At 42.7% G+C, this 14,509-nt stretch overlaps 1 protein-coding gene across 6 annotated transcripts in view; it reads left to right on the plus strand.

Annotated features, from left to right (window-relative positions):
* JAKMIP2 (janus kinase and microtubule interacting protein 2) overlaps positions 1 to 14,509 on the plus strand; it is an 84,541-nt gene that overhangs the window by 56,519 nt on the left and 13,513 nt on the right. For all 6 annotated transcript variants that reach the window (XM_081852054.1, XM_081852053.1, XM_081852055.1 and 3 more), the window contains 7 exons: positions 324 to 821; positions 7,597 to 7,806; positions 8,976 to 9,074; positions 9,705 to 9,851; positions 10,690 to 10,830; positions 11,643 to 11,699; positions 13,342 to 13,461. In XM_081852054.1, the coding sequence (XP_081708180.1) occupies positions 324 to 821; positions 7,597 to 7,806; positions 8,976 to 9,074; positions 9,705 to 9,851; positions 10,690 to 10,830; positions 11,643 to 11,699; positions 13,342 to 13,461 (1,272 nt within the window). The remainder of the gene's footprint in view (positions 1 to 323; positions 822 to 7,596; positions 7,807 to 8,975; positions 9,075 to 9,704; positions 9,852 to 10,689; positions 10,831 to 11,642; positions 11,700 to 13,341; positions 13,462 to 14,509) is intronic.

The following is a 14,509-nucleotide window of genomic DNA, read 5'->3' on the forward strand; positions in this document are numbered from 1 at the left end:
CTGTTTACCCCAGCATTAGATTTTTAGCTATGATCATATGGTATGATCATACTTCAGCCTACTGCTGTGTTCACCCTTTTAGTAAGGAAGGCTAGGATTCAGCCTTTTTATCAAATTGCAGGAGGAGTATTTGTACTAAGGAAGGTTGTTTAATTCTTTTGCTGTTGCTTTAAACTTCTGCGTTGGTATACTTTTTTTATAATTGCCATCTGCTTTGAAACATTTTATGTAGCGACAAATGTAATGGATAGTCATTGTCATCATTATTAATTGTTTCATTACATCTATTTTTCTCTCTCCCTTGCTTTCTTGTCTTCCCGTAGGTAAGCAGACTCGAAAGGGAGAAAACCCAAGAAACGAAGCGGATCCGGGAGCTGGAGCAGCGCAAGCAGACAGTGCAGATCACTGAACTGAAAGCGAAGCTCCACGAGGAGAAGATGAAGGAGCTGCAGGCCGTGCGGGAGAATCTCATCAAGCAGCACGAGCAAGAAATGGCTCGGACAATGAAAATCAGAGACAGTGAAATCCAGAGGCTCAAGTCAGCCCTGTACGCGTTGCGGGAAGGGAGCAGCGACAAAGTACGGACAGCACTGACCATTGAGGCTCGCGAAGAGGCCAGGAAACAATTTGACTCTGAGCGCCTTAAGCTTTTGCAGGAAATTACCGAACTCAAGTCTGCCAAAAAGCAGGTGGACGAAGCCCTGAACAACATGATCCAGGCGGATAAGATCAAAGCGGGGGATCTTCGGAGTGAGCACCAATCCCACCAGGAAGCAATCTCAAAGATCAAATGGGAGAGCGAGAGGGATATCCGCAGACTGGTTAGTAACCTTATCTGGATGGGAAGCCGCTTAACAGGGCTCAGAAGTACATAGAGTGGTATCTTGGTTCTCAAACAATTCATTCCGGAAGTCTGTTCCCAAACCAATGTGTTCCAAAACCAAGGCACGCTTTCCTATAGAAAGTAATGCAAAAATGGATTAATCCGTCCCAGACTTTTAAAAACAACCCATAAAACAGCAATTTAACATGAATTTTACTATCTAATGAGACGATTGATCCATAAAATGAAAGCAATAAACAATGTAGTGCAGTCACACAATCAATCAGTCAGTAGCTGAACTGGGTTCCACACAATCACAAAAAAACAAAACAAAAAGAGCCGCAAAAACAAAAACGCAAAATAAATAGCAAAAACTGACAGACCTCAGCCTAACACTCAAAATTGAAGTGTGGCACTCAAATCGGAAGTGTAACACTCAAAACGGAAGCGTGGCAACACTCAAAATGGAGCACATTCGCCTTCCCAAAAAAGTTCGCAAAACGAACTCTTACTTCCGGGCTTGCAGTGTTTGGGTTCCAAGTTGTTTGAGTACCAAGGCATTTGAGAACCAAGGTACCACTGTACTGGTTTTGTGCAGTTGTCACAACACTTATGTGGTGCCTGCAATGACAAAAGAAAGGTTACAGGGGCAGGAATGAATTGGCTGCCGAAACAGGGCAGTGTAGCTTAAGATGCCCCCATCCTCTCCCCCACGCACACCACATGGATCAAATTCACTGTGGGAACATTGCATCCTCCTTCTGAGTGTTATCGAGACTGACATATAAAATCAGTGAGCATAACTTACATAATAGTAGTTAGTCTCCCTCATTGTTATCAGGGCATGTGAACAACGCATGCAAGCAGCCCTCTTTGACTCCGTGCGATTGTGTGCACGGGTACGCAGCTGCCAAGAAAAAAAATATTTCTGTGAACTTGGGGTGGAGGCCCACAGCCATTTCTTTCAGCACAGCCCCTAGGGTGGGGTGGGGTGGGGGGAATAAGCCAAAACTGTACAAATGGCGATGTATTCCATGTAACCCTCCCCTAGGCAAGCCATCTCTTCTTATAGGAAAGTCTGTATGACTTTTTTGCTTTGAAAATCCATTTCTTGTGGGGGGGGGAATACATTTAAAGCAGGGGTAGGAAATATCCATCCCATGATACGAAGACTGTTCACGTCTCTAGCTAGCCCGGCAGACACTCGCCCCTTCTCCCCAGGCCATAGCCCTCCTCCATGCTCTCTTTGGGTGATTTTTGCCTTGCTGGGTTGTGTCCTTGAACTGTAATAAAGCCACTTGCTTGCCTGTATGGAGGATGGAGTGGGCTGTGTGTACAGAAAACGCTGGCTTTTGCATGGCTGGAATATAGACTTCCGTACAAAGTTAAAAGTGCAATGCTTCGTCCTATCCACTTTTCCCTGTGTCCTCGTCACTTACAACTGGCAGGTGGCCCCTGGAAGATTGTTCCTTACCCCTGATTTAAAAGATGTCATTAGGTGCCATCCATATAGACCTGCACATGGTTCCCTGCCAGTTTTCAGCAAACAAGCCAAATTGTGCCACTGTGCATAATCTCTCTTTCTCTTTCTCTTTCTCTTTCTCTTTCTCTTTCTCTCTTTCTCTTTCTCTTTCTCTTTCTCTTGATGTAACCCTCATTTTCACATTGTTCCTATAATTGTCTTTGCCTGCTTGCAAAGGTCAGCAGACAAACAGTGAAGTAGATTTACCCATGAAAGTAGGCACACCAGCCTGCTGTTTGAAATGGAAGCACAGGAACTCGGTTTGCAATTGTATTCGTTTGCCCACAGGTAGGGGCACAGCTTGCCACTCCTGCGATCCCAAGGAGCACAATGTTCTAGGGCTGAGGTGAAATGGGGGTGAAGTGTTTCGTGTACATTTCCACCCTTGGTGAATGCATTATTCCTTTATATGTCATTGGGAGTTTCTTTTGCACCGCTTTGTGAAAGGGTCTAACCCTTTACTCAATAGGATAGCAGGTTGGGGGTTAAAGAGGAGATGTGAATCCCAGTGAAGGTGTTCATGGCAGGCAAATGACACCTTCTGTCGCATGTGACATTCACACTGCAACACTTAACTGAGATGTGCATTTGAACTGATATTCTGATGCAACATGCATGCATAAAGGAGGCACCCATGATTAGAGTTGGACTGTAGCAAAAATACTCTGCCAGTGAGCAGTGGAACTGATAGTACAGTGTGACACAACCAGGTGGACAACAGGGATGCTTTCTGTCCTCAGTGATGTCATCATATAACAAATTTGACTGGATACGTCACCAAATTCAGTATGTGATCCCTGATTAGATTAATTAATCACTGGGGGAAATCCCTTCAAATAATAATAATAATAATAATAATAATAATAATAATAATAATAATAATAATAGACTCCATAGCAGCAGCAAATAGGAAACAATTGCTACAAACAAATGTTGAAAACTGTGTAAAAGCATGGAAGGTAAAGGATCAACTTCAGATGTGCCTTTAATTGATTGTTGCTGTTTAATAAAGTATTTTCCTCTTCCTCTGGCCTCCAAACCTAAAGAGGATCAACTCGCTTCTCACTGCTAGTCTTGTAAAGTGTGCACAGAGTCCTACACAGAACAATACATATAAAGGAACACGAGTATACCTTTCAAAATCATATATATATTCAGTAAAGCAGGAAGACATCTAGTGGCAAGCAGAAGTCTAGAGAGAAATAACAAAGCCAATCTCTCTCTCTCTCTCTCTCTCTCTCTCTCTCTCTCTCTCTCCCTCTCTCTCTCTCTCTCTGTGTGTGTGTGTACAAACACTGCTGAGTGTATACAGAGAGGGAGTCTTGGATTCAGTCCACAGCACTGAATTTGTCTGGATGACTAGCCCAGAATACAAACTTTTTGGGAGCCACATACAAAGCCAGACCCTTGTGTCATGCATATTGGCTTAAAAGCACATTTCACCAGACTGGCAGCTATGTAAACAAGATCAGACCCTGCCTCACAGACTTTGCTTTGCTTTTAGGAAAGCAACTCCTGTTAAGGATTCTGCAATCACAAGATATTGCAGGCTCTGGAAGTGGCTTTGAGTTATGTGTGGAGAATTCTCCAGAGTCTATTTTGTGTGAATGCTTGCACATAGACACCCCAAATTAATCATTTTCTTCCGCTGAGCATTTATTATTCTTATTTCTGTTATCTAGTTCATACCAAATCTTGACATTTTCAAGTCTCACATTGAGAGGTCTCAGTCAAAAATCAGTCTTCCTCAGTGTGGTTTCTCCCTGGTATTTTGCACTACAACTTCCAACATCATGGTCTAAATTCTGGTTAACAGTTTCACTGCTGGGGAAAAGCTAATACCAAAAGTAGCCAACATGACGCCTTCCAGATGTTGCTCGATATCAACTCCCATGGCTGATGGTCAGGGAGGATGGGAATTATAGTCCAATAACTTCACATTGTAATGACCAGGCCTTCTTGGTAGTGGCACCCGCCCTGTGGAACGCCCGCCCACCAGATGTTAAGGAAATAAACAACTACAGTATCTGACTTTTAGAAGACATCTGAAAGCAGCCCTGTTTAGGGAAGTTTTCAATGTTTGATTTTTTATCGTGTTTTTAGTATTCTGTTGGGAGCCGCCCAGAGTGGCTAGGGAAACCCAGCCAGATGCGTGGAGTATAAATAATAAATGATGGTGGTGATGATGATGATGACACAGAGTAAATTGAACATGACATTGCAGAGAAGAATGGGAGATCTGAGTGTTGAGTGTCTATCATTTGTTTGTGGCTTTTTTGTTTTGTTTAAGTTTACCAGATAGCACTGTGTTGTTTTGCAGTACAGTATACAGTCCCACACTTAGCTGGGGAAATTGACTTTAGTTGATAAATGCTAGCCAGACAATAATCTGAGTCACCTTCTTGTTCTAAAATTGTTCTATACTCATCTTACATAAGCAAACATTTGTATGACTTTGCAAAATGAAAAGATGCTCAGCATCTGCTGATCTTATTGACTGCAGAAGCTAAACGTTTTACGTATAGTTCAACAACCAGTACTGCAGTTAGGACTACAGTGGTACCTCGGGTTACATACGCTTCAGGTTACATACGCTTCAGGTTACAGACTCCGCTAACCCAGAAATAGTTAAGAACTTTGCTTCAGGATGAGAACAGAAATTGTGCTCCGGCGGCGCGGCGGCAGCAGGAGGCCCCATAGGCTAAAGTGGTGCTTCAGGTTAAGAACAGTTTCAGGTAAAGAACGGACCTCTGGAACCAATTACCGGTAAGTACTTAACCCGAGGTACCACTGTACTGACATTTTTTATGGACAGCTGCTTCATTTTTATAGAGTTGCATGCAGAAAATAAGGTTTCCCTGTGACTGCATCCCCATACAGGCAAAAGAGCTGACCAACTTCTGGATATCAAGCTTATATTAAAGACACAGAGCCTTTGCCATAAAACTGTGGGCAGGTCTATGCCATGCATTTAAACCACATCCAACACACATTTTAAGTACATGAATCTCCCCAAAGAATCCTAGAAGCTGCAGTCGTCGTCCCCACCCCCCACCCCCGTGCAAAAACCCTACAATTCCCAGCATGGTTAAACTACAGTTCCCAAGATTCTTTTGGGAAAGTCATGTGCATTAAATGTGTGTTGGGTGTGCTTTAAAGGTATGGTGTAGATCTGCTCTAATTAGCCGACATCCTCCAGAGTAACATATGTAGAAGTTAGCAAAACGTGCTATGTCCAAGTCAAAGGTATGCCTTTAGCACACAATTTTAAATGGATAGAGTGAATGGGGTACACCTCACATTAAAAGATCTTACAGGTGCCCTCTAGGTGTTCTTCCCTGCCCTGTGACAGCTGCTTGCTCGCGAGTAGTTTGCACATGGCTGTGAGAATGCTTAAAAGAACCAATCATATGTTTATTACAGATTTGGCACAGCAAATACACCCTTTCTTGATTTTGTAGGAAATATCTACTTTATAAGGTCATTTAAGCAGTCTCCCCACCATACAAGAACTCCCTACAGAAGAATATCTAAAGGACACAACAACCTTTCCACAGAGTAGTGCCAGCCAATACAAATTGAGTGAAAACTTCTCGATCCTAACTGCAGGCCTGGTTTAGATGCTCTAAAACCCTCAGTGCAAAACCTCTCAGAAAGTAGCATAAGATCATGTGCAACAACCCTGATTGGTGTTGCTTCCTAGTAGTGATTGGTGTAGGTGCAGTAATAACCTTTATGACTGGCTACTGGGAAGCACCACCTCCCAATGTGGTCAGATTGGGTCAGACACTACTTCCACTATACAGCTGCCTCCGTGGACCTTTCCACCTGGAAAACTTTAGATGTAGGCTCTTTGAACCAGCCCATATTTATCACCCCATACTGACTCAGCATGCTTTTCACCTGACAATCACATGGTAAATAGGGCAGTTTGAGCTGGCTTTTGGGGACATGCTAATCTGTCCATCACAATTAAACATTGCAAGTTGTCTCATTTTGGGAAAGTATCAGAATGTGGATTGAGCTCAGATACAGAAAGAAATAAAGAAGAAAAAATCACAAGGCCAAAATAATTCAGTTTAGGGTAGTTCCACCCAGGGCCGGATTTAGGTTTGATGAGGCCCTAAGCTACTGAAGGTAATGGGGCCCTTTATATGTCCAGCTGCCCTTTGTCAACAACAAATTGTCGCTCTTTTTTGTGTTGAATATATGCTATATGGTAATTTATAGACCTAATAAGTATCTAAAGCCATTTGCACATAACAAAATATGTAGTTTATCAAAGTAATTGTTGAACTGAAATACAATTAAGAAGAAATATATTAATAGTGAAATAATTATTAAGCTCTACAGTGGTGCCTCGCAAGACGAAAATAATCCGTTCCGCGAGTCTCTTCGTCTAGCGGTTTTTTCGTCTTGCGAAGCAAGCCCATTGACGGCTTAGCAGATTAGCGCTATTAGCGGTTTAGCGGCTTTTAGTGGATAAGCGGATAAGTGGCTTAGCGGCTTAGAAAAAGGGGGGAGGGAAAAAAACCGCAGGAACTCGCAAGACTTTCGTCTTGCGAAGCAAGCCCATAGGAAATTCGTTTTGCAAAGCACCTCCAAAACAGAAAACTCTTTTGTCTAGCGAGTTATCCGTCTTGTGAGGCATTCGTCTTGCGGGGCACCACTGTAACTTTAAAAAAGTTCCTTTACATTTGGGGGGGGCAAGAGAGTGGGGCCCTAACCTATAGCTTGTTTAGCTTATACGTAAATCCGGCACTGGTTCCACCACATAGCTGCTACATAACAAAATGTTGTGTGCCCACCAAATAAAATATTTTCTTAGCTCTGTAGAATCTATATGTCCCTTTTCAACGTCCTGTTTTCAGCCTTGGCTTGTGAAGAGTTGCAATCTATTTTTCCTTTGGCTGTTTCACATGCCAGGACATAACAGTCAAAAATCTGACAGGTGTATCTTTTCAAAACATCCAGACACAGATATAGAGATTCTTTGCCTTTTGGATTTATGCCTGCTGTACAGCTGTATAATCATTCCTTGACCATAAAAAGTTGCCGGCCATAACAGTAGGGGGTGGAGAGAGTAAAACAATTGACTGAAAAGTTTCTGTTCATAGATTGAAAGGCCTATTTGAATGTAAACAAGTTGAGCTTCTGTATTCTGTAAACTGCCTTCATGAATGTGTAGAAAGTACATTGGCTCACTGTTCTGGCTTGTGGAATAACACTGTCCTCCCATGTCTTAATTCAGATGGATGAGATCAAAGCAAAAGACAGAACCATCTTCTCCTTGGAGAAAGAGCTGGAGACCCTGACTGGATATGTTCAGAAGCTTCAACTGCAGAAGGAGGCTTTGGACGAACAGCTCTTCTTAGTAAAGGAGGCCGAATGTAACATGAGCAGTCCCAAAAGAGAGATCCCAGGCAGAGCAGGAGATGGCTCTGAACACTGCAGCAGTCCTGTAAGAAAGGGGAACGTTTGGGCTTTGACTGGATGCACTTTGCCCACTTATTGCATCATTTCCACGAGGAAGCATCAATTTGTGGTGCATGAAATGTGCCCTCTTGTGGCTGGCGTAAGACTGCACTTCAATACACTCAATTTAGCACAATTTGCAAAAATGGTTATGGAAGTTAAAGCTTAGCATTTTTGTAGTATGTGGAAGTGTTCAAATTTAAAATAATCTGTTCAACAGTTCTGTAAAGTGGGGGTGTCGAAGCTGAGAGATAGTGGCCTACCTATGCCCATTGCATTCATGGCTGATTCAGGAGAGACCCATGCATACTATGCAACAATTATTTCATTGTTTGAATGCTTTATTTTATGTGAAATCATAAATGAATTGAATCCCAGAGGGTGAGAGACATGGTTTCGGGGGGGTGGGGGTTATGTTTTGTCTTCTTTGGGTTAAGGTTACCAGATTTTTTTTCAGTGAATCCAGGGACACTTTTCAACTTCCTACCAAATAGGTGGATTTTGTCAGGGGACTGATATGTAAATCTGGGGACTGTCCCTGGGAAACGGGGAGATCTGGTAACCTTACCTTGGGATCCATCATTTCTGCCAAAGAACCTTGGGCTAGTCACACTTCTCTGAAGTCTCTCAGCCCCACTCACCTCACAGAGTGTTTGTTGTGGGGGAAGAAGGGAAAGGAGAATGTTAGCCGCTTTGAGACTCCTTCAGGTAGTGATAAAGCGGGATATCAAATCCAAACTTCCCTACACAGTCCAGCTGGTAACCAAGCAGCTCTTGCAGTCCATTTATCCAGCAAATGTACAGAACCTGGCATTTCGGATCAGCTCAGTTTCTGAGCAACCATCAAAGGCAGCCCCACATAGAGCACATTACAGTTGCCCAACCTAAACCATGGGTATGCAGTAGAATAGACTTACCAGGTCCAGTAGCATTAGACAGACTAAGGTGGTCGCCTCAGGCAGCTGAACTTTGGTGTCATGAAAAGGTAGCAAGTTGTTATTTATTTCATTTGCCACGTGGGGTTCAGGGGAAAGGTGCCTGTGGGATTTTCTTCCTCAGATGCCAAAATAACTTGTCTGGCCTTGGGCACTGCACTGACAGCAGTTTGCCTATATGCAGCTGTTGTATTAAATGATTTAAACATTTCCTTTGCAGGACCTACGCAGAAACCAGAAGAGGATGGCAGAGCTCAATGCTACCATACGGAAACTCGAGGACAGGAACACACTGCTGGTGGATGAGCGGAATGAACTGGTGGGTGCTTTTAGCAGTTTTTTCAGCGGGGGTGCTTGACAGCTATATCACAAAGAACAAAAGGACTTAAAAGGGTCCATGACTTATTATTTTGTTTATTAAATTTCTACGCCACCCTTCATTCCAGGGTCAAAGGGCGGGTTACAGCATAAACCAAATGGATGATTTACATGGCTCCTCATCACTTTTAGATGGAAGGAATAAGCACCACATGAGTAGGAAAGACAGAGGGCAAACACAAGCACGTTCCCTAAAGATGTGGGGAAGATCTCTCCTCCAAGATTTAGTCTAGTGGCAGCCAATTCAGTTCCCGGCAGATGTTGTTGGACTCCAACTCCCATCATCCCTATTGGCCATGCTGGCTAGGGACTGATGGGAGTTAGTGTCCAACAACATCTGGAGGACCAGAGGTTCCCCATCCTCTTTCAAAGCACCTTTAGTGCTCTAATCTCCCACCCCCCACAAAAAAACCCTCTGCCTTCAGCTTTAATGAAAGTTAAAATTACCATGTTATCATTCATTTTCTAAATTGTACTAGAGACTCCCTTGCACAGTAGACACCAGCAATGAGAAACTAAATGAAGAAATTAAGAAAGGGGTTTCTCTTATGAGTTATTATTGTTGTTGCAGTTGAAACGTGTTCGGGAAGCTGAAAAACAATGCAAACCTCTTCTGGAAAGAAATAAGTGCCTCTCCAAGAGAAATGATGAACTCATGCAGTCGTTGCAGCGCATGGAGGAGAAGCTCAAAGCAATCGCTAAGGAGAATTTAGAAATGGTTTGTACTGAGTGTTCAGAACATTTTTTTTTCTACTTGTGCATAGTAATATTGGCAAGTTTTCGCCCATAAGTTTTCTTTGCAATGAATTTCTGGGATTTAACTGCAAAAGGCAAAGCTGACACTTGATCTCGTTAGTTGATGAAGGCTTTTCCTTCTTCAAAATTGAGTGTGAAGATTTCAGAAACTTGAAACAGGGAAATTATCAATAGCTAAAACCCAGTCAATTTCATGCTGACCTTTGTCCGGTTGTAGCTATGACATTGTGACATTTGACACACCCAAATTGAACATCCTGGTGCATACAAACTGAACACAGCAACCTGCATGCCTAAACAATAAAGAGTCTTCTTGCATTTCACAGACTAAGAAGTTTATTCTGGCATAAGCTTTTCATGGACTACAGTCCAATTCATCAGATACATGGTCATAAAGACCAATGCCCAAATCACAGAATCTAACATTCATACTATAGTGCAGGACTTTCAGCTCTAGCAAGGTTTTGTTCAGTTTTCTAAATAAGGGAGTGTATCTGCCATACCCTCGAGACCATAGCAAGAGAACACATCTTCTTTTTTTAGAAACTATTTATGTCTAGAAATACACAAAGTGGAAAAACTGCAGCCTAACTCCCTGACATCCATAATGATTTCACACTTAAGGCGGGAGGCAACAAAACAAAACAAAATACTAAAAATAGCCATGTCAATTTGGATGTCAGATTGTAGACATCTGGCAGAAAATGCTGCTGAAGCAGAAAATGTTGCTTAAAAGAAATTTAAAAGAAATTACTTGTTTTTAATAGTCAGGGGTTGCTTTTGTTTTGTTTGCTACACAGAAAGAAAAAATGACATCACATCCTCCTCTGAAGAAATTAAAATCTCTCAATGACTTGGATCAAGCTAATGAAGAGCAAGAGACTGAATTTTTGAAGCTTCAGGTTATAGAACAACAGAACATAATTGATGAATTGACACGGGTAGGTTGACACTTCTGCAAGACATTAGAAGTAGAGGAGTAGCTCCTGAAAGCTATCATTATGAAAAAGCAAGATGGCCTATAATTATGGAAGCATTTCTCATATCCTGAAGTCAAGAGCAAGGCTCCCAGACCACATAGGATCAGACATAGCAATCCTTTATTATTATTATTAACAACAACAACAACAACAACAACAACAACAACAACAACATTTTTATTTGCAAATTTAACAAAGAAAAGAAATTATAGACAATAAAAAGAAAAAGAAATAATATATTAATAATATGAATAATAGCAAAAACAACCATCAGTTCACTTTATGGATACAATGACCATCAGTTACTGCATCAAAAGTTAAACATTAACTTATAATAGAAGCCCACCAGATATCCAAATAGATATCAACACAACATTGGCATTTCTATGGAATGAATTAGTCTCCCACTGTTACGGGTTGTGTATGGATTTCACCTTGACTTCCATTCATGAGTGTGTGCCCTGTTGGCTGGATGGTGGTGCAGGTGGTGCAGTCTGCTGCAAACTGAACCCACCATGGGCAGAATAATCGTGAGGACTGGTTTTTAATTCAGGGATGCGGAAAACTTTCCAGATTTTGCTGGACTCCATCTTGCACTAGTCCCAGCCAGCAAGACCAATGGTTAGGGATAACGGGGGTGGCCTTCATTTCCTCAAGATCCCACCTTCCATTGGGTGAGGGCCAGAGACTTCTCAATGTGGGGAATATATTTGATGCCTGAGACTGAGCCTGCCCTACCCTGGCACTCACTGTTCCTTCCTCTTCTTCTATAGGATAGAGAGAAACTTATTCGTCGCAGGAAACATAAAAGAAGTTCCAAGCCAATCAAGGTAAGCGAAGCATAGAAATGTTTTGGACAAACAGGCTGTGCTGTATTTCATTATTGCAGAGCCCAATGTCGTGAGTCGCAGGCATTTTGGTGAGAAAGGCACTAGACCTCGCAGACTTAGTTTTGCCAATAGAGACAATGAATTTGCACAAATAGCAGCAAATCCAGGATGCATTTGCCAGGGGTGGAGCATGTGGAGCAAAGAAGAAAAAGGAGCGAAAAAAAGCAGAGATTTGTGAACCTGCACGTTGAGCTCAGTGCACTCCTGGACCTCATCTCCCTAGAGAGAGAGGAGCTGCAAATCTTCTGCCAGTTGACCACGCATATCCCATATGCTTTCCACGCCTGTGATGTCTTATCCTTTATGTGGGAATAAAAACATTATAATACAAGTGAGCCTTAAATTCTCGTTGATCGGTCTGTCTGCAAAACAATTTCACTTCGCTTGGCAAGTTTTAAGTGCTGATGCCAGTACTTTGCTATCCAAACCCACAGATTAAGCAGCTCTGTCATCTTATAGCATGACTCATCTTTCCTTTGATGTTTTCTAATTCAATTAGGAAGTCTAAAGGCACTAAGCTGGGGAGGGGGGCCGACTGGATTTAACATGGCTTACTTCATAAAGTAGCAGTTACTTTAGCATTGTTCCTGTGCCTTAGCTCCAACTAAGCCTGTAACCAAGCATAAGGACATGTAACTGAAGCAACCATATATTGCTTCCGTGTTTCACCCACACCCCTTCCCTTCCTCTTCTGTTTTCCCTGTGTCAGATTTTAGAATGGAGGCTCCTCAGGGCAGGGACCTCAGTCCTTATATCTCTGTAAAGCAGCATGCACATTGATGGAACTATGTAAATACATTGGTAACAAATCAATAGTGGGTGCAACAACAGTGGGTTGTATACAGCGGTGTCCTCCTGATCAAGGAAGGCTCTTTGATCCATCTGTGATTCCTGAATTGCATGGGGTTAGGCGAGAAGACTCTTGTGGTCCCTTCCAACGCTACAGTTCTGTGACTCTGTGTGAAGAAAAGCGGGAGGCAAGCGATTTTCACTGATTCCCTCTGTGTTCCCCCTTTGCCTCCCCAAATCTGTAAAGGAGGTTGGGGGGACTCTCTGGAAATGTGTGGAAGGGGGCTGCAAGAGAAAGGGCAGCTGTGTGCAAAAATCACATCTCTCCCACTTCCATTCATGAAAGCCTGCACTAGATCAAGTAGCCTTCCCTGCACAGGGCCCATTGCTAGCAACTGGAATCCTGATGCCCCTGTGCACTGATTTCAGTGAGATTTCTCTCACTTGCGAAGCACACCGTGAAGCTCCGTCCGCATCAATGACTGCCACTACTCTGACACTGGGGGGAGTGAGAGGAGCAATTCTGGTGTACACTGTGCTTCTAAAACAGAAACGGGCCCACCAGTGATGCCATGTTGTGCAGATCCCAGCGCAGCAATCACATCAGCTTGCTGTCTAGATTTTGTGGCTCAGCAGGACATGATGAAATAGTCAGTGCAGAGCCAGCCAGGCTGCACCCATGTGCCTGAATCAAGAACGTAATGACTGGACTTGTAAGCATGACTGACTATTGCCTGTGGTGATGGAACAATACTGGCAGTATTTTTTCATGTGAGGTTTTTCCTCCCTTCAGAGGCATATATTGGACACCGTTTATGGGGGTGATGATGACTCCATGGACTCAGAAACCTCATCCATGGCTTCATTCAGGACAGACAGAACACCAGCAACTCCAGATGAAGACCTGGATGAAGTAAGATATTTTGCCTCATACTATACACCCTGAAGGGCTAGCAGTGGGGACTTCTGCAGTGGCAACAATTTTTATTTTTAAGTGACTGATCGGAATTTTAAAAACAGGAACTCTGGGGCATGGCACAAATCTGAACAAAATGTAGTTTTTTGATAAGTATTTGTTGAATAAACTATGTGAAACAGAGGACTCTCTTGTGACCTATTTAAAATATGCATTTTAAATTGAATTGGAAAGGGCCAAAGCTCAGTGGTAGAGCATCTGCTTTGCAGGCGCAAGGTCCAAGATTCAATTCCCAGCATCTCCAAGTTGGGCTGGAATAGACTCCTGTCTGAAATCCAGGAAAGCTCTTGGCTGTTAGTGTTGATAATACTGAACCTGATGAACCAATGGTGTGAATCAGCTTAATGCAGCTTCCTGTGTTCCTAAACAAAAGGTAAACCATGGTATGGTTAGCTTCTTGTCAAAGACTACCATGTTGAGAAAAAATGTTGTAAATTTCAGTGAATTTCTTCACATTTTTAAATGTTTTTCTTGCTAATTCTTTGCCTTGTGTGTCATTTTGTTTTCAGAAAATAAATCTCCAGCTTTTTGAAAGCGTGATAAAATAGCTTCTTTCCAGCTGAATAATCCATTCAGCTGAATTGACATGGGCCAAACTACATGTGATGTTTACAACACATTGAATTCCACAACTATACTTCTGTTTTTTGTTTGTTTGGTTAATGTGTGGAGGGGATCAGGATGGGGGGGGGGGGCGAGAGACTTATGGTATCTCTTCCCCTGTACCATTTCCCCACTGAAAATCCTCCCCTCCTTGCAGCTGCTATTTGCTCCCAAAGCAAGTAATAGCAAAACCAGCAAAACCTCATAGCAGTTGAAGGTGGGACTTTTTCTGCTGGGAAGCAGCATGGGAAAAGGGGTCGCATTTCCTGCCCCATGTTGCATTCCTGATAGTTTTGCCCCACCTTGGAAATGCTGTGAGTTAAATAGAGAATTCCAGTGAGGGCATTCAGAAATTTGTTTAGCATCATGTGCCATTTGACCA

Source organism: Podarcis erhardii, assembly GCF_964252035.2.
Source record: "Podarcis erhardii genome assembly, chromosome: 2".
Taxonomy (NCBI): domain Eukaryota; kingdom Metazoa; phylum Chordata; class Lepidosauria; order Squamata; family Lacertidae; genus Podarcis; species Podarcis erhardii.